General features: G+C 41.2%; 1 protein-coding gene across 1 annotated transcript; it reads left to right on the top strand.

The window, feature by feature from the left end:
• Positions 1–4,255: 4,255 nt before the first annotated feature.
• LOC123069997 (U3 small nucleolar RNA-associated protein 20) lies at positions 4,256–22,608 on the top strand. The gene is made up of 31 exons (XM_044492996.1): positions 4,256–4,330; positions 4,418–4,540; positions 6,668–6,825; positions 7,752–7,796; positions 7,946–8,024; positions 8,096–8,169; positions 8,320–8,426; positions 8,888–9,073; positions 9,389–9,592; positions 9,690–9,885; positions 9,974–10,048; positions 10,138–10,490; positions 10,575–10,767; positions 10,914–11,148; positions 11,218–11,548; positions 12,468–12,648; positions 12,740–12,880; positions 12,968–13,229; positions 13,315–13,797; positions 14,299–14,762; positions 15,209–15,345; positions 15,518–15,699; positions 15,808–16,206; positions 16,288–16,413; positions 16,504–16,569; positions 16,959–18,742; positions 18,821–19,100; positions 19,287–19,520; positions 21,204–21,722; positions 21,835–21,970; positions 22,173–22,608. The coding sequence occupies exons 1-31, from the start codon at positions 4,271–4,273 to the stop codon at positions 22,427–22,429; spliced, it is 8,070 nt and encodes a 2,689-aa protein (XP_044348931.1). The 5' UTR covers positions 4,256–4,270; the 3' UTR covers positions 22,430–22,608.
• Positions 22,609–23,112: the final 504 nt, after the last annotated feature.

The following is a 23,112-nucleotide window of genomic DNA, read 5'->3' as shown; positions in this document are numbered from 1 at the left end:
GAATCAAAAGATGAGGCTTTAACTTTCTTCAAAAACTATAAAGCTGAGGCAGAGAACCAACTGGATCGAAAAATTAAACGGCTTAGGTCTGATCATGGTGGAGAGTATTTTTCCAATGAATTTGATTTGTTTTGTGCGGAACATGGTATAATCCATGAGAAGACGCCTCCCTACTCACCTCAGTCAAATGGGGTAGCCGAAAGGAAGAACCGAACTCTAACTGATATGGTTAACACCATGTTAGACACATCGGGTCTCTCCAAGGAATGGTAGGGGGAGGCGCTAATGAATGTGTGTCATGTCCTAAACCGAGTTCCCATAAAGCATAAGACCATGACTCCATTTGAGGAATGGTAAAGGAAAATGTTGAAACTCTCTTACCTACGTACTTGGGGTTGTTTGGCGAAAGTCAATATACCAATTCCCAAGAAGCGCAAGCTTGGACCAAAAACCATGGACTGTGTTCTTCTGGGCTATGCTTTTCTAGCATTGGTTATAGATTTTTGATAATAAAATCTGAGGTATCCAACATGCATGTTGGTACGATTATGGAGTCAGGACATATTTCCTATGAAGAATATGTCGAGCTCATCAAATTAGGAGATACCTACTCCATCTAGGGAGGAATTTGCTGTAATTCCCGGACCCACCATTGTGATGGAACACATTGAGAATCTTGTTGAGGGTGACAATGGAACTCCCGTGAGGAGTAAGAGATAGAGGACTGCAAAGTCCTTTGGTGAGATTCCATTGTGTACCTTGCAGTTGACACACCGAGGACTATTTCAAAAGCATATGCATCTCCTGATACTGATTACTGGAAGGAAGCTGTTTGTAGCGAGATGGATTCCATCTTAGCTAACGGAACCTGGGAGATCACTGACCGTCCTTATGGGTGCAAACATGTAGGATGTAAGTGGGTATTCAAGAAGAAGCTTAGACCTGATGGTATGATTGAAAAGTACAAGGCACGACTTGTGGCTAAGGGTTATACCCAGAAAGAAGGTGAAGACTTCTTTGATACTTACGCACCCAAGGCTAGACTGACCACAATTCGGGTGCTACTATCACTGGCCGCCTCACATGGTCTTCTCGTTCATCAAATGGATGTTAAGATGGCTTTCCTCAATAGAGAGTTGAAGGAGGAAATTTACATGGATCAGCCAGATGGTTTTGTAGTACCTGGTCAGGAAGGAAAGGTGTGCAAGTTATTAAGTCTTTATATGGCCTTAAACAAACTCCTAAGGAGTGGCATGAGAAGTTCGAAAGAACATTAACTGCTGCCGGCTTTGTAGTAAACGATGGTGACAAGTGTGTGTACTATCGCCATGATGGGGGCGAAGGAGTTATTCTTTGTCTGTATGTCGATGACATACTGATCTTTGGAACCAAACTTGATCTAATCAAGGAGGTTAAGGATTTCTTATCTCGCTATTTTGAGATGAAGGATCTAGGAGTAACTGATGTTATCTTAAACATCAAGCTATTGAGTGATGAGAATGGTGGGATCACATTGCTTCAGTCTCACTATGTGGAAAAGATCTTAAGTCATTTTGGGTATAGCGACTGCACGCCTTCTCCAACTCCATATGATGCTAGTGTGTTGCTTCGTAAGAATCGACGGATTGCTAGAGATCAACTGAGGTATTCTCAGATTATTGGCTCGCTTATGTATTTGGCGAGTGCCACAAGGCCTGACATCTCTTTTGCTGTGAGCAAGCTGAGTCGGTTTGTGTCAAAACCGGGAGATGATCATTGACGTGCGCTTGAGAGAGTTATGCGCTACTTGAAAGGCACTGCAAGCTATGAGATTCACTACACCGGGTATCCAAGGGTACCAGAGGGTTATATTGACTCAAACTGGATATCTGATACTGATGAGATTAAGGCCACAAGTGGTTATGTTTTTACACTTGGTGGTGGCGATGTTTTCTGGAAGTCTTGCAAGCACACCATCTTAATGGGGTCAACTATGGAAGCAGAACTCACAGCATTAGACACTGCCACTGTTGAAGCAGAGTGGCTTCGTGAGCTCTTGATGGACTCACCTATGGTTGAAAAACAAATACCCCCTACCCTAATGAACTGTGATAATCAAACTATGACTGTCAAGATAAACAGTTCTAAGAACAATATGAAGTCCTCAAGGCATGTGAAGAGGAGACTAAAATATGTTAGGAAACTGAGGAACTCCGAAGTTATTACGTTGGATTATATCCAAATGTCAAAAAACTTGGCAGATCCCTTCACAAAGGGTCTATCATGTAATGTGATAGATAATGCATCGATGGAGATGGGTTTGAGACGCACCGCATGAGTTGTCCATAGTGGTAACCCACTCTATGTGATCGGAGATCCTGTGAAGTAGAAGTGGGAGACAAGCTGTTGGTCGGCTGGGAGGAGAGTATCCCTATATTAATTATCCCACTCCGTGAAGATGCAATACTCTCCTGATCTCCATGGCAGGCTGATACTTATCTTAATGTGTTCCGAGTGGCTTATTCGGGTAAGCAGAGATGTTGTCTTGCAGAGCATCTCCAAAGGAACACACCTATATGAATTTGACTGTTCACGTCGTAGTTTGTGAGAATTGGGTGTTCTCTAATAAATTCATGAAAGGCCCTGGAGTACGATGTATACGCTCCATCCGCGGAAAGCCTTGCGACAGCCCAGTATCGGTCAAGATTTTGTGTGAAACAAGTCTCGCAAAAAACTTGTAGCTCAAGGCATAACCCACTATTCAAGTTGTGATCTAGTGTAGCATAAATCTCTGAGTGGAATTTCAACTTTACAGTCTCCACCGAGCATCATATACAAACAATATTTTGAAACTAAATGATGAGATGTGCCAATAAGACTTTGTGGAGGATTGTTGGAATTTTTCTAGTAGGCCTTTGGCCCAAAGCCCAACTAAAATTCTGAAATTCTCTTGGCCCATTCATTCACACATGTGAGTGGAGTGAGTGAGACTAAAGTTTAATCCCACCACGGAAGTTGAGTGAGACTTGCACCTTTTTATAAGGTGAGCTGTTCTACCACTTGTATGAGCATGAGAAGAGGAGACCTACACGCGCGCTCCTCCTCCTCGATAGCCTCGCCACGCCATGCCTCGTCACGACGCGTCGCGGGTTGCGGGATTGAGCCGAGCCGAGGACAGAGCTCTGCACGTTGTCTATATTTTTGTCGCTTGGGAAAAATTAATGAGTCATTAATTAATAATTAACGGACGCGCTAATTACTGAACCGTTTTCGATTCTTTTGGATCGCGACTCGGACATGGGGTTTACTCCCACGACCTACCCGGCCCGCACTATATAGTCAGGCTGACGTCTACCCTAGCCGCCGCCATATCGTATGGTTTCGCATCACTGTTCCAGATCATTGCGCCGTCAAGCAAGTATTTTCCATCCCTCCTTTCGGCATGCACCGCGAGAAGGGACAGCAGGCGGCCGGAACCCCGCCTCTCGTGATCCTGTACGAAAGAGGGGCGATCAGGTTTTTGGGGAGCGCACTCGCGCGACTGCTGGCAGCGACGACTTCGCCAACGACGACTTCTTCCCCGACCTCGGCAACCTCATCCTCGACAACATGGGCGACAACCTCAACGCCGGCGGTGCTGCTTCCGCTGCACCGTATGTGATTCATCCTTCTTGTTTGAGATCATGGTAGAATTCATGTTTCTAGTATGTGCCCTAGATGTGATTTGTTCATCTATTATGCTAGTTCGTATGATTAGTTTAATCTCTACTATTGCTGTCATGATTTATCTTCTGTTTATTTGGATTAAATCTCGTAGTAATTTGCTCATATTTCCAACACTAATTTTGAAGATATCAATGCGAGAAATTCAACGGTGAACATCGTTTGTGATTTTGCGCACGGTTCAAAAGATAAAACCATTTAAAAATGAATCTACAAAAATGGCAAATACTTCCAAATTACAACATTTAACGCAAATGCAGTGTGTCACTTGCCAAACAGTGACCTTCGATCTCGATCAACTTCTGACTGATTATTCAGAACTGCTGTAAAATACCTGTTGGGCCTTGTAGCTAGTAGAGCCCATTCATCAAAGCCCAGTCACGAAGCCCGCGTAGGTGTGACAGGCCATCTCGTCTTCTTCCTCTCCACCGCCACAAAACCCTAGGCTGCTCCTCCTCGTCGCTTAAACCTCCGCCCCCACATGTTCCCACGCGCCTCCCTTCTCCTCTCCCCCTTGTAGCCCCCCCCCCCCCCCCCCCCCCCCCCACCCTCCTCGCCGGCCGCGCCTATGGCGTACGCGGCGGTGAAGTGCCTCAACACGTCCTCCTCCAGCAACAAGCGCTTCGTGGTAAGAGCATCCGCTGCGCTTTTGCTCCCCGGCAAATCGAGCTCATGGATGGGTTTTACGGCTGCTAATGAGTGTGGATTCGTGCAGTTCAAGAGCTTCTCGGAGCGGGTGGGGGACATAGTCATCGATGTGTACCGTAGCATCGATAAGGTTAAGGCGGAGCCCTTGAGCGGTTCCTCGTTTTTCCTCGACGCTCTGGTCGAGTGGAGGGTATGCACTTTTCTTTCTTTCTCCTGCTTTTTATGTACCCCCTCCGTTCCAAATTACTCGTCGTGGTTTTAGTTCAAATTTGGACTAAAACCACGACGAGTAATTTGGAACGGAGTATTTTGTATCTGCAAAATTCAACTCCTGGTGCAACGGGAAAGCTTATTTGCTGACTAGAACATTGGGAAAGCTTAATCACCTTAATTAGTTTTTTTTGATAATCTCGTATAGTTCGGTTATTGTGATAGATGCACTTGAATGTTGACAGTTTGCAATTGGGAATATTAGTGGAAACAGAACTCAAAAAAATTTAAATCCCACCAGCCAAGACAATTTTTCTTACCTGCTTCGTATGTATTTGACATATATTATGGTATTTCTATTATGTGCCTTGCACATTATTGGTAAAGTTTCGAATCTCAGGAGATCACAAACCTTGTATGATACATTATGGTGATGTCCAAAGGCTGCAACTACTCATGCCACATCATGATCCTAGATCTACTGCAGAATTTCAGTTACACATAACAATGAAATCGAAACCACTAAAGGAACATAAATTGACAAATGATCATCCCTTTGTTGTTTCAATATCCACCCAGCAGTTGACTTGTCTGAAAGTTACATCTTTTTGATTCCCAAACATAGGAACCAGTTCAAACTGTTTTCTTCACACAAACTAATAATCCAAGAGAATGGATACATCAAAACGGGAGAAATATATTTATGTACTTCCTCTGTAAACAAATGTAAGAGCGTTTAGATCACTATTTTAGTGATCTAAATGCTCTTATTTTTCTTTACAGAGGGAGTATATATCTTTACAGAAGCCACAACCATGCATATACTGTCCTAACCACCCCCCAATAATAAAAACAGTAATTCACCAACATGCAAAACTCCTTATAGCCACTCGCCCACTCCAACTCATTGTTGTCCCATTCCACGCTCCTTTAAGCCCACATAATCTGTGGAACAGTTTAATGATTCATCTTACTTTTCAGTCTTCCAGAATACTGATGACACGAAGACTTCGTGGCATAACTAACAAAAACATAACTCACGTTGCATATTACACATAACACATAGTAATAGAAAAACAAAGTAAATGAAGAAGATCACCCATTCAGTCTTCGTTGGTACCATGATTTGCTTATTGCGGTCAGCAGGCTAACATTCCAACTCGTTACAAATTGGAATATTACAACCCCAAACAGCTCTAACCTAAGCCAAGGTGTTAAAAACTCAAGTTGCCAGTTGCCATTATAAAACACTGATCCATGAAAACTGTGGCCAGCGTGTCATTTGTCGATCACTTCAAACTTTCTAAGCACTTGAAGACCTACACCTGAGGATGTGTTAAACTCTACATTGCAAATTGTAGATGACTCCCCAGTCAACTGAGAAGTCCATGCCATTGCGAAACCAAAAAAAAAACTAAAATAAATATCAATTTAACCCAAATTATCTTCTTATCTGCACCTCATGCACACACCAATTTTTAAGTATACCTTGGCGGAACTATGCTAGTCCCCACACCCCTGTTCAACTCCAGATGATGAAGCTTGGAACTTCAGGAGCAACTGTAGACTTCTGAATTTCAAAGAAATGTCCTTAGCTTCCTAAGCTTATAATTGTAGACTTCAGGAGTAAGTGTTTCAAATTTCACAGGACGTCCTTAATCTTCCAATCGGTCGATGGCAATATTGTATTTTAGATTAAGATTCTGCATTTAGGATCTGAAATGCTCTGTCGACATCTATATTTTTCATAGGAGGTTGAGGAACTACTTTGCAGATTTTAGAAGTGGAATGATAGTGGTGGTCATTACTGAAATTTTTGTCAGCTGTTGGTTGTGAATTTTGAATGTCTGGAGTTTAGGTTTGTATGATTGTGAGACCGTGAGAGTGAGAAGTTGCTGTGACGATGATGTTTGCTCATTCATACCTATTTTGGCTGGTTGTGCAATGACCTATAGTGATCCAGAATTAAGGTTCCTAACACATGGAGACATTTCTGTGTTTGCATTCTGTCTAGCTTCTGTGGAAGTTTATTCCGTGAATCGTACATATTTAGTGATTGACAAACATTCTGCTACCCTCTTAATTTTGTCTTGTTCTTGTGATTTAGGAGCTGAATACTGCAGAAGACTTCATTTCGTTTTACGATGAGATGATACCATTGGTGCAGACATTGCCACAAATCGTATTGCACCGTGAGAAAATATTTTCTGGGCTGCTACGACGAGTAAATATGGCGGCACGATTGTCCCTCGAGCCAATATTCATGTAAGTGGGTCATCATTTCACGAATCTATTTGAATGGAGTGACTTGGTGGTACTTAAAACATGTTATGTGCTGTCGTTTGCCTTTCCATGTTTTTTGGGTTTGGGTCACAGATAGAATGACTGGTATTACACTGAATATTTTCATTGGGGATCTAAGTTAGATGCCGCGTCCCACATTGTTTCCAAAAGCTTTCATGCAAAGAAAGCTGGAACGGAACTCAAATTTGACATCCTCTTGGATCATCTGCCAGGACTTGCTGCTTTGGAGTTGTTGTGGACTTGTTTGTATATAGTTGTATGGCTGTTGTATATGCTATATCATGTGTATGTATGCTCTGGTACATAGTTAAATTGAGCTTACTGAACTGAGGCTATGTAATATTTTTGGATCACTTAAACTCTTTTTTGAACATTAACATGTGGGATTTGGGAAAGGTGGGCTGAACTACTTTCTCATGAGTGGATTGGTCGAAATATTGTATCGTCTGCAATCAAACATACTAACTTATTCCTTGCTTATGATGCCAAGCCTGGCCTTCAAAGATTTCAATTGAGTGTCAGCAGGGCTATACTGAACTGCAATGCGCTGGCCCTTGCATGATGCAATATAATGTTTAAACTTCTTTGTTATGTGATACCTAAAGTGAACTTCCACCTAGAGTATCCATTTAGTTTGCCAGTCCCATATTTCTGTTTTGATTTTGAAATTTACTGAGGGGATCTTGAATTTCCTTGTTCAGTATTCTGGCGTCATTTTCAAATTTACTGTGGGTATCTTTAATACATAGCTCTGGACTTCAGTATCATGTACTAGAGTCAGCTTGTTCAAATGTTATGTTTGTTATCTACATTCTTGTGTCTTGTTGGTGTTAATTACTATTTTAGCTATTATTGAAGGTCTAAAGTGATTTTTTGTTTACATGCAGGTTAATTGCAGAATTCGCCAGGGATATTCTAGAGGAATTTTTGCCGTGAGTTTCCTAATTCAAATAGTATTAATATTCATCTAGCATGACTGTTTACTTATGGCTTCATACTTCCTTGTTCACTTTGGTGGCCATTCTTATTTGGTTCTTTTTCTTAAGAGGGTTTAAACTTCTTCCCATTTTGTTTATTGCAGGTTTCTAGGAAGACACGCTAGTGCTATTTTGGCTCTCCTTAGTGATGGGGGTGATCGTGACCCTGAAATCCTGGAGCAGGTAGAATATCTTATTATTCTGATTTTAACATATTGTGGTTCAGTAAGACATAATGGTGTGTTGCATTTCAGGTCTTCACATCTTGGTCACGCATAATGATGTACTTGCAGAAGTATCTAGTAAAAGACGTTGTTCAGATTCTCAGGTTAGTTTTTGTCTGCAAGAAATGAGATCTACGTACGTTTTTAAAACTCGAACCCATTTTATTATCTCTTCACCAGGATAGAGTAAGCAACTTGCGTCTATCATTTTTTCCACCATCAAACTTACTGCAAATTCTTTATCATCTCTGAAGGATCACATCTCCGCTGAGATTTTTCCCAAAGGATTATGTGAGAGAATTTATGGCTGAATCTGTTTCATTTTTGCTGAGGAATGCACGTAACGATCAACTAACACAAGGTATTGTTTTATTTTTTTTCTCTCCTTCTCTGAACTGGATAGCATGTTTAACCGTGGGAATAGTCCCGCCTTTGCTCGATTAGAGAAGAGTGGTGATGCTTCTGCCTGCCTACTGTGCGATGATAGTGTAAATCTTGTCTCCAATTTGGTGGATTACCAGACTTCTGAGTTTAATCTTTCTTAGCATTAGCTTCATATTGTATGCAATCAGTGGCTTATTTTTGTTGAGGCACATTATTTTATGTAAGAGTCATATCTAGAACACTTCCTTTGTGAAATACATATTGTTCGCTTCAGCCTCACCAGTTAAGCCAGACACTCTAAACTCAGCCTCCAAGTATTTATATTTTTGGGTTGGGAAGCGCAGGTGTGGGGAATGCTGCTATGATGCCAGACCTTGTTATGAGGTATATTATCTTCTGTTATATTAACTACCTTTATCCCCCCCTTTTGTTTTTTAGGTTTAAGGAAAGCTCTGTTTGAGGCTGCTAAAAAATCGTCACCTATACGGATAGACGGGGTGACTGCGTTGTTGTGGCACGTAATGAGAGGAACTTACACAAAGCTTCACTCAACAGCTGGAAATGTCATGGAGTTCTTGTTGAGCAAGTCAATACTTACCACTATCGACAATAAATTCCCAGATGGTCAGATAACATTTTGTAGACGATGTACTGTTGTAATTTTTATGCCCATTAGCTGCATTGCCTTGTACTTCCACTGATCCTATATGTTGATTTTTTTTATTGGCTACCTCATTATCATCTCAGTTTAATTGAACTGTACACATCTATTGTTGATTCACTGAGTTAGATTTGTCTACCATTCTAACCATGATTTAGTAACTGAAAATGTCGTTTGTGAATTATACGAATGTCGATGTTTGTATTGCAAATGGCTATTTTCGTTTATATTGTCATCATTATTCAGTAATGTAATCATTGAATTAGTACAATATGCAGGGTCTTCTACTACTCGTGAGGTCATAACTGGTGTTATCCATAGATTATGCAACGAAGTGGATCAGAAAGAGTTGGCGTTGATATATACTTGCTTGTTTAAAGAAATCAAAAGCTGCATTAAGGATGATTGTTTGGGGCACTTGAAACACATGATTGATTTTCTTACATTTGCTCTAGAAAACAGCAAGCAGAGTGATATGCTTGGTAAGTGCTTGTCTCACCATCCATATGCTTTTTATTGTTTTGAGTTCTGTTGGTAGTTTTAATTAGAATATCTTTCTGTATTTTCCCCCCTTTTCAGACAAGGCTGATGTTCTTGAACTTGTTAAGTTGCTGATCCATAAGTATGTTAGGCCTGGTAGCAGGACAGGAGAATCTTCTTCATCTGAGTTTCTTGGGAGTATCTTGGACTTTCTTCTTTGTGTTTTGGATGTTCCAGTTATTTCTTGCAATTTATCCATCATATACGCCCCTGTATTTGAACTAACCAATTTGAGGTAAATTATGCCTGTAGAACCCATAGTCATATTATTTATATTCCAAAAGCAATCTAGCACAGCTCACGGTTTAATTCTGACGTTTCAGCGCGGTTGCCTTTATGAAAAAGCTTTTCATGAAAGGCCCACAAATTATAAAAGCTTTTGGGAGGCAGATACTGAGGTATGCACTAGTAATTGTTGTTGTACTTTAAATAGTACCTGTACAATTCCACACATGAAGATTTGACCCTGCAATTTGATGCCTTGCAGTGCAATGGATAATATTCTTGAGATTTCACCCGAGGAAGTTCTCTTTATCCTTCTGCATTTATTTAAGAAAGCAACAGATGGAGTAACTCCCCATGACATTGATGGTAGTCATCTTGATCAGGAGAAGAAAGTGTATAAGTTCTGTGATTCAAATGTCCGTTTATGGATAAAGTTTGTAGATGATATAGTCAAGACAGGCAATCATTCGAGTAATCTGGTCAGTGTAAAGGAAGCTGCTATACTATGGGGATCTGTTCGCTGCTACTCAAATGTTAAAGACGCCCCTCAAGATAGTTTAGCAATGCTGAATAAGTTTATTCGCAGCCTTGATCTGTTACTTGAGGTGGAAGAAGGTGATTGTACTTGAAGATTTATGTACTTTGTTACATTAACCATCTGCAGTCTTCTGAAAAGGCACAATTTTTGTCTACATGCAGATAGCATTAGTGGTCTTCTGAAGAATACCTGGAGAAGTCTACTCGGTGCAGCATTATTATCGTACCATGAACTACTGCTGGTTAACGTCGGTAAAAAATCAGAATTAAGTTTCTTCCTATCTCTTGCCAAGAGGCACAGCACATGTCCGCAAGTACTCTCTGCTGTAGCTGAATATTTGGATTCCCTACATGGGTAAAGTTATTTCTGCTCTAACTTTCTACTCCCTCTGTCTCAAAATATAAGACGTTTTTTGACACTTATATTTTGAGACAGAGGGAGTACTTATTTTGATCAATTTTCACGGTTATTCAATTCTCTTTGTTTGTTTCTGTGAGCAGAGCAACTTCCCTGGGGATGACGGAAGAATTCGATCCACAGAATCTCTTGAATTCATTCTGTATCTTTGGTGCTAGCTTGAGCAGTCCAAATAAGAATGTCCGGGTTTTGACATTGAGGATTTTATCTTATTATGCAAAGATGGATCAACGCCTAGGCTCAGATGATGAGCGGCCACATAAGAGGCGAAAAGCAGAAGATTCTGCAGAGGAAACTCTTGAACCTAAATACACTAATGTACGTTCTGGCAGCTAATATTTCACTTGCTATTTGCTGTTTTTATTCTAACATCTCCCTTGAGATCAGGTTGTCGATACTCTTCTCGCTGTTGAATCAACTCCAGTTTCAGTATCTACTAGCCGCAAAATTGCTATCTTCGTTTCTCGGATACAAATGAGTCTATCTTCTAATACGGTTCATGATGATTACATACCTCTTCTCTTGCATGGGATTATTGGCATCTTATACAATCGATTTAGTGATCTGTGGCCACCAGCATTGGATTGTCTTGCTGTCCTTGTTAGCAAACACAAGGATCTTGTCTGGAGTCAGTTTATTCAGTTTATTGCAGTTTACCAGTCAAAGGGTCTAACCGTGAGAAACCAAGAGAAGCTGCAAGCTGTGTCCCACCCAGAATGTATGTCTCATCCATCTGTAATTTTCTGTTTGTATTTTCTTCTATGTAAACCCACCCCTATGCTCCATTTACCTTTGTTCTCATTCACTGCATGTTTCATTTTGAGTTTCTCCTGTCCATCTCTTGTATTGCTGTATTTCTGACTCTATTTATGTTAAAGAAGACAAATAGAAAGAAATAATTTTTATTGCTCTATATGGGAGTTGATGAGTATGTTGAGACACTGTGGCTTTGCATCCCATTGTGTTGAGACTGTTGTGCTTGTGCCTCTGTCTTGGTAAACTGCACATATAGCTTTTCAAGCTTTCACCAAGTTTTTATTTCCTACTAATTGGCCTTAGGAGACCCAAACTTGTGAAACGATGCTTGCTGGATTGATTAACTGTTATGGTATTTGGGTGTCAATAAGCATGCAACAGTAGTGACTGCAGAATCGAGTCCGGAATGATGATATACGAGATAGAGTTGGGGTAGCACCAATTGAGGAGAAGCTTGTCCAACATCGTTTGAGATGGTTTGGGCATATTCAGCGCAGGCCTCCAGAAGCTCCAGTGCATAGCGGACGGCTAAAGCGTGCGGAGAATGTCAAGAGAGGGCGGGGTCGACCGATTTTGACATGGGAGGAGTCCGTTAAGAGAGACCTGAAGGATTGGAGTATCGACAAAGAGCTAGCTATGGACAGGGGTGCGTGGAAGCTTGCTATCCATGTGCCAGAGCCATGAGTTGGTTGCGAGATCTTATGGGTTTCACCTCTAGCCTACCCCAACTTGCTTGGGACTAAAGGCTTTGTTGTTGTTGTTGAGTAGTGACTGCAGACCTTTTGTTTGTTATGGACTTATGGTTAAGTAATTATCTTGAAGTCAAGTTTATGTGCTTAAGTGCTTTTACCATTTCTTATTTCAATCTTTGATTTTTGCAGCTATTATTGACTGCTTCAGCTTATATCTTGCTACGGATTTTGATTATACACCCCTTGAGACGATTGCTACACTATTGCTTCAAGCCCTCCAAAAGATACCTGATGTTGCTGAGTCTTGCTCTCGACATGTCGTTCCATTATTTCTAAACTTCATGGGCTATACCGATGGCAGCATCACTAGGTATTTATGGAAGACATTGTTTGTGCAGCTCAGACTTGAATACTGAATCTCCAATCCTTATTAATGCCCTTTTTAATCTTGATTTTGACAGTGTCCATTCATATATGTCTGACAAGTGTAAAGGCAAACAATGGAAAATGATTCTAAAAGAATGGCTGAACTTGTTGCGAGCAATGCGCAATGCTCGATCACTGTCCCAGAGCAAGATTATTCAGGAAATATTAACTGAAAGGTTTGTGAATTTTGTAATGTTGCTAATATGAATTTCCTGCGTGTGAGGTGCTGCATGGAAATTTGACTAATTAACATTTATTGCCAGGGTCCTCGATGAGAGTGATCCTGATATACAGGCAAAAGCATTGGATTGCATTCTGAACTGGAAGGATGAATTCCTAATCCCATACAGTCAAAACCTTAAGAATCTGATCGGCTTGAAAACTCTCCGTGAAGAACTCACCACGTGGGCAGTTTCACATGACTCTTTATCTATCCAGAAATGTCACAGAAGTCATGTTGTTCCTTTGGTTATTCGTGTGTTAACACCTAAAGTAAGAAAACTGAAGCTGCTTGGTTCTCGAAAGGTTGGTATCTTTAGTTAGCAAAAGAAATATTTGCATTTTAGTTCACGTGAAAGCTAACTTCCATACGTTTTGTATTGTTGTGCAGCACACGGGGGTTAGCCATCGAAAGGCCATTCTCCGTTTCCTTCTGCAGTTTGATGCAAAGGAGCTTCAGCTCTTTTTCTCGTTACTACTAAAGTCCTTGATCCCTGGGAGCCTTCAACTTGAAATGTTCTCTTGTCAGTCCGGCAACCTACTTGAAAGTATTTCTGATGCCATGGGAACTTCGTCCAGCATCTGTCTAGAGAGTCTTACATGGAAAAGGGCAAATGGTTTTCTTCATTTAGTTGAAGAGATTTTTGGTACTTTCGGCATGACACATATAGGTCCATTTCTTAATGCTCTATTGATCATTGTTGTTCGGTTGCTGGAGAGTTGCATGCGGAATCTTGGAAACAGCAGCGATGAGAAAGATCCTTGTAAACAATCAAATCACCCTGATAATGGTTGTTCCAATGACCAGGAAGCTGACAATTCCATAGATCTGAATGAATGCCCAAATGAGATGACAGTAGCCGACGATACTGAGGTGTGTCACGTTATATAAACATCACCTGCAAAAATATGCAGTGCTGTCACCTTTAATATTGGTTTAGTTATTACAGATCTGTACCATGTTGTTTGTCAGAACTACCAAATAGCTGTTCTGTTCTTCCTGGAAAAAAATTGTTGATGATTTTCCCAATTTAATCTAGAAGTATCTGATATTTTAGGGAAAAACTAGTTAAACATATTTTATGGCATATAATAAGTGTAGTTACTACTGTTTGATATGATGGTTCTGTCAAAGTCTTACTCAAAGTTATCGTATGTGTACCCGTCATTATTTCTCTGATCAAAGTAGCATACACTGTGTTGACAAATCATGAATATCTTCTCTGTTACTGTTTGTGATGATGGTTCTGTCAAAGTCTTACTCAAAGTTATCGTGTGTACCCGTCATTATTTCTTCGATCAAAGTAGCGTACACTGTGTTGACAAATCATGAATATCTTCTCTGAACTAATCCCTGTCTCACTCTTTTATGCAGGCAAGTGCCTCAGTCAAGCAGTTAAAGGATCTTAGGTCCTTATGTATTCGAATCGTTTCCTTGGCACTCGGTCAGTATGAAAGTCATGACTTTGGAGAATACTTCTGGAGTACTTTTTTTGCTTCTGTGAAACCTCTGATTGACTGCTTCAGACAAGAGGCTGGCAGTAGTGAGAAACCGAGCTCTTTATTTTCTTGCTTCATGGTTATGAGTCAGAGCCCAAAATTAGCACCACTATTAGGGACTAATAACCTTGTACCGGCTATATTTTCTATTTTGACTGTGAGGACTGCGTCAGAATCTATCACCTCCTATGCACTTGAGTTTATTGAGAATCTATTGAGGCTGGATAATGATTTGGAGCAGCAAGAAGATCACTCGGTGAAGAAAATTCTTGCTCAACATATGGATGTTCTTCTCAACAGTCTCCATGATTTTGTTAATTATCGCAAAGAACTTCACAGGTATATGCTTTTGTTTGTGTGGAGTCTGACAAATGGCACTGAATTGCTCATGTCTTCTTCTTATTGTATTGATCTATTTTATGGTCAAGCATCTCTTATGAGTAGTCAGGGCCTTAAAGTTGTCTTCTTGGTAACTCACATACCATCATTCCCTCGATGCGATTCACTGCATGTTTTTTTCTTTTGAAAACTCTGCTTGGACCTTATCCATATTGTTTGGAGAGAAACTATGAACTTCAAGAAAAAGAACTCACTACACCACTAAAGTTATTTTGGTTCGAGCACTTCTCTCGAGTTCAGTTGAACATGTTAGTGGAAGATACAAATTAGTGACATCAATTGTGCATTGTTCGGGGCATTCTGTTTCTTGCCTGGAGGTGCCTCACATTGAAGTTATTACTCATTTTTGGAGCTTATGTTCAGAATGTTCCTTTTGATTTGTACAGGAGATCTGGGAGATGGCTTGGGCAACGTGAACTTAGGTTGTTTAAACTATTGCTAAATTACATCACAGATCCTTCAGCTGCAGAGCATGTTGTAGATCTCGTCCTTCCGTTTTTTAGTAAGAAGGATTTGAACTCTGGTAAGCCTATCTTCAAGTCAAGTTTATCCTGTGCACACATCTGATTTGTATTTCAACATGCACAAATGGGACATGAGATCATCATTATTTTTCACCTCGCTTGCAACATTCTAGGCTTCTAGCACCCTTGACATGTTTTGCCCTCTTCTGTATCATGTCTTCTATACAACAGATGAGTGTCTGGAAGCTCTACATGTTGTAAGGGGAATAATACAAAATCTACGACATGGTGTGTGTGTAAAAATTGTAAATGCACTCAATCCATTGCTTGCGACTGTTGGACTCGAGCAGCGGCTATGTATCTGTGATATTTATGATGGGCTTTCATTGCATGAGTCTTCAATGTCCTCTCTGGTAATTATTGCTTTTCTTGTGATGTAATGTCATCTGAGTCAGCTTTGCCCCAGTATCTGTTCCTTTCCTATTTACAGTCTTAGTTGTGATAGTTGGTCCTTCTTACAGGCTCGGTTACTGCAAGATCTGAATGCGGTTTCAACCTCAGAACTAGGTGAACTAGATTATGACAGGAGAATCAGAGCATATGATACGGTTCAGCCGCAGTTATTTCACGGCATGCAAGAAGAACATATAGGTGCCATATTATCTCACTGCGTGTATGATATGTCATCCGACGAGCTAATTTTCCGGCAAAGTGCATCCAGGGCTCTTCAATCATTCCTGGGATTCTCTGCATCAGTTATGAACAGTGACCCCGGCGGCTCTGTTGAAACAGCCACTGTTAAACCTGGAGACAATAATTCCAGAAACATTTGCACGAAAGGCCGTATTCAACAAATATTAGAGAGAACTTACCTTCATAATATGGGAACAGCGATGTCTAAAGACATATCAGTTCAAAAGGTGTAAATTCTGGCTACCTTTTGTATAAACTATATGATGTTACTAACTAAAAAGAAGAAATTAATGCTTCTGTAATTTCAGGAGTGGATCATTTTACTTCGGGAGATGGTCTATAATTTTGATCATGTACCATCCTTAAACTCCTTCAGGCCTCTCTGTAAAGACGATCTGGATGACGATTTTTTCCACAACATAATTCATTTACAGGTAACTTTACTCAATTCGTTCACCTCAGAGTCTAAAGTTCCAAACAAATAACAGTAGTTCTTATTTGTATGGTCGTATCCATTAATGCAGGCTGGTAAAAGATCCAAAGCGTTATCTCTTTTCAGGCAGGCAATGAAAGATACCAACTTTTCAGAGGTAAATATTAAATATTGCCAAGTTTTATTGGTGGAATACGTATCAGATGAAATGAATAGCTGCCACAGATGACTGCCTATTTGTTTGAATGTTTAGTTCAAAGTTCAGTCCGTCAATGACTATATCTTTTGCTATTGATTGCCATAATGGGTGTTTGTGGGGTGCATCTCACCCCATTTACTATGAAATAGCACATTAACAACCATGGTGCAATGTGCACTATCTTGCTTGGCTGCAGGATTATTTCTTCTTGGCTTTATGAAGCTAATATTGCTCATTAGTTCCCACACAATATTAGCTGGCACAACAAATTCAAATGGATGAAGCATCTGATTCATGTTGTCTCCTTTTTTAATCCACTAACTTCAATTCTTCTGCTTTTGGTTTAGGACGTGACTATGAAAGTCTTTGTTCCACTGTTTTTCAATATATTTTTTGATGTCAAAGCTGGGAAGGGTGAACATGTAAGAGATGTATGTTTGGATACACTTTCTTCTGTTGCTGCCAAAGTGCAGTGGGAGCATTACAGAACAATATTGATGAGATGCTTCCGTGAGTTGAGTCTCAAGCCTGATAAGCAGAAAGTCATTTTGAGGCTAATATGTGCTGTGTTAGATGTGTTCCATTTCATGAAACCCGCAACTGATATCTCGAGTAATTCTGATGGTATGATTGGAGCTTCTCATTCTTCCGTTACATTCTCCTCAACCATAGTCTCATTGGAGAAGCAACAATACCTGCGGAAGGTAGTATTTCCACAGGTCCATAAGTTATTAGGAGCCGATCCAGAGAAAGTCAATGTAAGCATAAACCTGGTAGCACTCAAAATACTCAAGTTACTACCGGTGGATTATTTTGAGTCACAACTTTCAAGCATCATACATCGAATCTGCAACTTTCTCAAGAATCGTCTTGAAAGCGTACGTGATGAAGCAAGGTCAGCTTTAGCTGCATCGCTTAAGGAACTTGGGATTGGTTACCTGCAGTTTGTGGTCAAGATATTGAGGGCGATACTGAAAAGGGGTTACGAGCTACATGTTCTGGGCTACACCCTTCATTTTTTATTATCAAAAACTGTGACTGCTGAGATGAATGGTAGTCTTGACTATTGCTTACAAGATTTGTTGTCTGTAGTTGAGAGTGATATACTTGGAGATATTGCAGAGCAAAAGGAAGTTGAAAAGATTGCCTCCAAAATGAAAGAGACAAAGAAGAGAATGTCATTTGAGACTCTTAAGTTGATTGCTCAGAGTATTACATTCAGGACACATTCTTCGAAATTAATCTTGCCAATTTCTGCACATCTTCGGAAGCACCTTACTCCAAAATTAAGAACGAAACTTGAGGCGATGTTACACAGTATAGCCTTGGGGGTTGAGTGCAACCCATCAACTGAAACTTCAAACTTATTTATATTTGTTTATGGCCTTGTTGAGGATACCATTGAAGGGAATGAATCTCAGCGCAAAAAGAATATGGAATCTGGTCCTGGTCAAAAAAACATTCTCAGAATGAATTTCCTAGAACTTGGCGAGAGTGGGTTACGAAATTCCTATATATTTACCAGGTTTGCACTTTCTTTGCTGCGCAATCGGTTGAAGAGCATCAAGCTGCACAAGGAAGATGAGCAACTATTGTCTATGTTAGATCCTTTTGTCAACCTTCTGGGAAAATGCCTGAGTTCCAAGTATGAAAGTGTCCTTTCTGTCACTTTTAGATGTCTTGCCATGTTGGTGAAACTTCCTTTGCCATCTCTCAAGGACAATGCAAATTCTATCAAGAGTGTACTAATGGAGATTGCTCAGAGAACTGGAAATTCTAATGGCCATTTGGTCACATCTTGTTTGAAACTACTTGCTCATTTGCTTAGAGGATTTAGGATTTCACTTTCAGATGATCAACTCCAGATGCTTGTCCGTTTCCCTATTTTTGTTGATCTCCAGACAAACCCATCACCTGTTGCCTTGTCGCTTCTGAAAGCAATTGTCAAAAGAAAATTGGTTTCCCCTGAGATTTATGATATTGTAGTTGGGATAGGAGAATTGATGGTTACAACTCAAACAGAGTCTATACGTCAGCAATGTATGCAAATTCTGCTACAGTTTTTTCTAAATTACCCACTCTCAGGGAAGCGCTTACAACAGCATATTGATTTTTTCCTGACAAACCTGAGGTATGCATGAATCCCCAACAGCTACTACTAGCCTTTGGCACTGCGTGTGTGACATACTAACTCTATGAAAATTTGCAGTTATGAGCATGCATCAGGAAGAGAAGCGGTGCTCCAAATGCTCCACGATATTCTTACCAGATTCCCTCAGAGGATTATTGATGACCAGGGTCAAACTTTTTTTCTTCATCTGGTAGTTGCCTTGGCAAATGAACAGCACCAGAAGGTGTCTTCTTTGATTGTCGTAGCAATCAAGAAGCTGTTAGGGCGCATTGGTGATCAGGGAAAGAATTCTATTTTTGAGTACTCTCTTTCCTGGTACACTGGTGAAAAACAGAATTTGTGGAGCGCTTCAGCCCAGGTTAATGGTTATTACCTTTATGATCTCTCAAACACTATATGCAACGAATTTGAAATCGTCTTGCAAATGGTGCTCTCAATTCGTTTTCACATATTTGGAGGGCATAGAAGCACTTCCATCTGTGATTATTGCATTTATTTAGTTTTTCTTTTTCATGAACTGAAGAAGTCTCATTGTATTTTACAGGTTATTAGTCTACTTATTGGGAATCGCTCATTAGGAATTGGTAAACATCTTGAAAGTATTTTGGCTGTTGCGAAGCGAATAATGGAATCTTCTTGCACCGCTTCTGGAGGAGTACAACTAGACTTAACTGGGGAAACTGATCTGCCATTTTGGAAAGAGGCTTACTGTTCTATTCTAATGATGGATAACTTACTTGAACAGTTTCCAGAGTTGTATTTCAAACAAAATACAGAGGTATGTATGATTACCTTTTGAGCACTACTAGATGTTATCATGTGTTCTTTTTACTAGCTGTTGCAGTGCTCTTAATAGTTTATTTCCAGAAATGTCATGTTTTGCTATTGATGTAATGCTATATTCCTTGACTGAAAGCAAACCCTTTAATTGCAGCTGTACTAAGCATTCTTTCTGTCTGTATCTTATCATGATTATTTTACTAGCTGTTGTGGTGCTCTTATTGTCATTTCACAGCTGGTGTAATACTATGTCCCTTCACAGAAAGCAAACCTTGTTCATGGCTAACTTGCAGAATAGCAGAAACAGAGTTCTGTAGCCAACTCATACTCCACATCCCTTAAGGGTGTGTTTGGTTGTAGAACCAACAGCCTGTTTGGTAACCTTTGGAAAGGGAGTTCACACGAGGGAGTTCATCGAGGGAGTAGGCGTAGGAAGTAGAATTTTACTCCCATTCTCTTGTTTGGTATATGATGGGAATTAGTTTGGGATGAAAGTCTGCCCATGAATTAACAGGGTCCCCCATGGGAAGAAATTGATGGGAATTGGCACCCTCAACTCCCATTCCCCTTCCCACTTAAGCTCCCATTCCCTCCAAACAATCAGTGGACTTTTATTCTCCTTACCCTTCAACTCCCATTCCGCATCTTTAATTCCCACCGAACAAACACGCTGCAAGTGAAATGAAATGTAATGGTTCCGTTCCACTGTAATGGAGTGGTTCTGTCTTCGTGTTTGGTAGAGCTAATGAGATGGAATGGAATGGTTCCGTCTCGGTGTTGGTTAGAGAAGTAGGATGTAATACGTGCTACTAATTATTACTTATTTCCAAGTGCTAGTACCAGTGGTAAACATCATTTAGCAACTATTAAATTCGTATCAACCAGTAATGGTACTAAGCACCAACAGCAGCGCATCATCAACTAGTAATAATTCGTATCAATCAGGGTGGAAGGAAGCGAGGGATTGATTTCTTGCGATGCTCTCGCCGTCAAAATTCAGTAGTACTCGTATCAATTCAGGCAAATCAATCAACTAGTAATAATTAGTACCAACGGCAGGGACGATAGGAACAAGGCGCAGGAGAAGAAGATCCACCAGCCCGTCGGGATGACGCGGTGGTCAGCGACGACGAGAGGAACAGGAACAGCGGCAACGGCGTCCTGCTCTCTGATGATGTTGCTCCGCTGGCTGCTAGCCTGCCGCCCGTTGCTAGGTCGTAGCCACACCGCCGATAACTCACCGCTGGCCCGTTGCTAGGTCGCTACCAAGCTACTGCTGCACGCCATGGGAGAGGGGAGTTGGCGGGGATGTGAGGGACAGCCGGCGCCGGAGCGCGAGGTGGTTTGGCCGGCGGCGGCTCAGATTGAGAAAGGAAGCGGCGCTGAGAGTGAAAGGCGCGAGAGGGGGGCGGCGCTGAGAGGGAGAGGCGCGCGACAGAGGTGGTTCCGCGTCGTCCGCTCGTTTTCGAGGAACTACCCGGTTCCGCATAAACAGGGAATATGCCGTTCTCTGGAACGTATGGGTTCTGGTTCCTTCGACGAACTAAACACGGGAATGGGCTCTGGGGACGGAACCGACCCATTACATTCCACCCCATGACAGGAACTAAACACACCCTAAGATCGCTACCCCTTGACTGCCCATACATTTTTGTGCTACCATGACACACTTTACTTGCAGGCGATATGGATGACAATTTGCAAGCTGCTGATACATCCCCATTCGAAGTTACGCATTTATTCTAGCGCTCTGGTATCCAAGTATTTTGCTTCAGTAGAGCAGAGGAAAAAAGAGAAGTTGGATGTCACATCATCGTTCCTTGTCCAACCAAGCAGGCTATTCCTAATTGCTACTGCTTTCTTGAAACAGTTGAGGATGGAGCTAAGTGATACTGCAGAAAATAAGAAAATTGTACACAATCTTGCATACTCAATCTGTAACTTGCATGTGTTGGTTAAGCAAACAACTTCATCGCATCAGTTTTGGTCTAGCCTTGGTTCTTGTGATCATGGTGCCTTCCTCGAGGGTTTTGAATTGCTTGGTTCAAGAAAAGCAAAGAACACATTTCTCCTCTGCACTGCCTCTTGCACTGACGTAGATGGATCTGGCCTTGACAGCAGCGAAGAACTTGCATCTTTCTTTGTTTCTTCTCTCCTGAAGAAAATGGGAAAAATTGCAATGCAGATGGAGGACACACATGTAAGCACCATATCATCATCACACAAGTCAATAAGTCATTGGCTGTTGCAAATACTATTCCCGTGATTGCATATGATATTTAATACTTACTGTATATTTTCTTTGTTTGCAGATGAAGATCGTGTTCAGTTGTTTCAGTACGATTTCATCAAAACTAAGCACTGAAGCTGAATTTTCAACCTATGCTGTTCACATGTTGGCCCCATTGTACAAAGTTGCTGAAGGATTTGCTGGGAAAGTCATCAGTGGTATGATCCTTTTCTTCATATAAATGGGGGGATGTTGCGTATTTTTGCACCAATTTCCTGTTTTTCTGTTCCCTTTGCTTTTGAGGTTAACTTTCTTGGCCAAAACTTGTGCTACTGCCAAATGAGACATGCCATTTTTTTTCCACAGCTTACATGTAATCTTGCCTAAGGTATAATAACATTTTGCTGTGTTGCTTTATAGATGAAGTTAAGCAGTCAGCAGAGGTGACCAGGGACAAACTACGTGATCTCATTGGTGTTGAGAAATTTGTGGAAATTTACAACAGTGTCCGGAAGGACCTGAAAGCAAAGAGGGAGAGCAGAAAGCAGGCTGAGAAGCTTGTTGCAGCGGTCGACCCAGCGCGGCACGCCAAGAGGAAGTTGCGTATGTCTGCCAAGCACCGAGAACACAAGAAGCGGAAGATAACAGCGATGAAGATGGGAAGGTGGTTGAGGTAGTTTTTGTTGGTGCTAGCTTCAAGCAGAGGCAAGTTGTATAGCGTTCACTTCTGCGCGGCAATGTCGTTCTGCTTTTGGACTTCGAAATTTGGGCTAGATGGCTGGCAGAAATTTTTTGTATGCTTATGTATACATGCATATATCAATCAAGTTACGCTATACCATTGCAGTTTTTTTTTTGAGATGGAACACTCGTATTCCATTACGACACGGCCTGATCGCCGGTCACCGCACTGATTACATCATCAGGATAGCTAGTGAACCACTCTCTGTGGTCACCATGAGCTAGTCCCGCACCCTTATTAGCCAGCACATGCGCCGGCCTATTACAGGTTCTGGCCGCATACGCCACACGAGCCTCTATGAAAAGAGTTTGGAGTTTGAACCTAATGTCGCTAAATATGACACCCAGCGGTGCAAGATCATAGGCATTAGATGTAGTAGCTTGCTTGAGCACCAGACAGTCAGTTTCAAAGATTGCCCGACCCACACCAAGGCGGTCCGCCGTCGCTACAGCCTGAGCGAGGGCAAAAGTTTCAGCATGCAAGGCATCAGCAAAATCATGTTTACCCCCAGCGGCTGCAAACTGAATATCCTTCCTGCTCATCATCTCTGCAAATAAGGCCCCATCCCCCGGCTCCAGACCGGTCATAAAACGTAGCGTCGGTGTTGATCTTAACCAT

This window comes from Triticum aestivum, chromosome 3B, assembly GCF_018294505.1.
Source record: "Triticum aestivum cultivar Chinese Spring chromosome 3B, IWGSC CS RefSeq v2.1, whole genome shotgun sequence".
Taxonomy (NCBI): Eukaryota; Viridiplantae; Streptophyta; class Magnoliopsida; order Poales; family Poaceae; genus Triticum; species Triticum aestivum.
The sequence above is the reverse complement of the archived record's forward strand: the minus strand, read 5'-3'. Positions and strand labels throughout refer to the sequence as shown.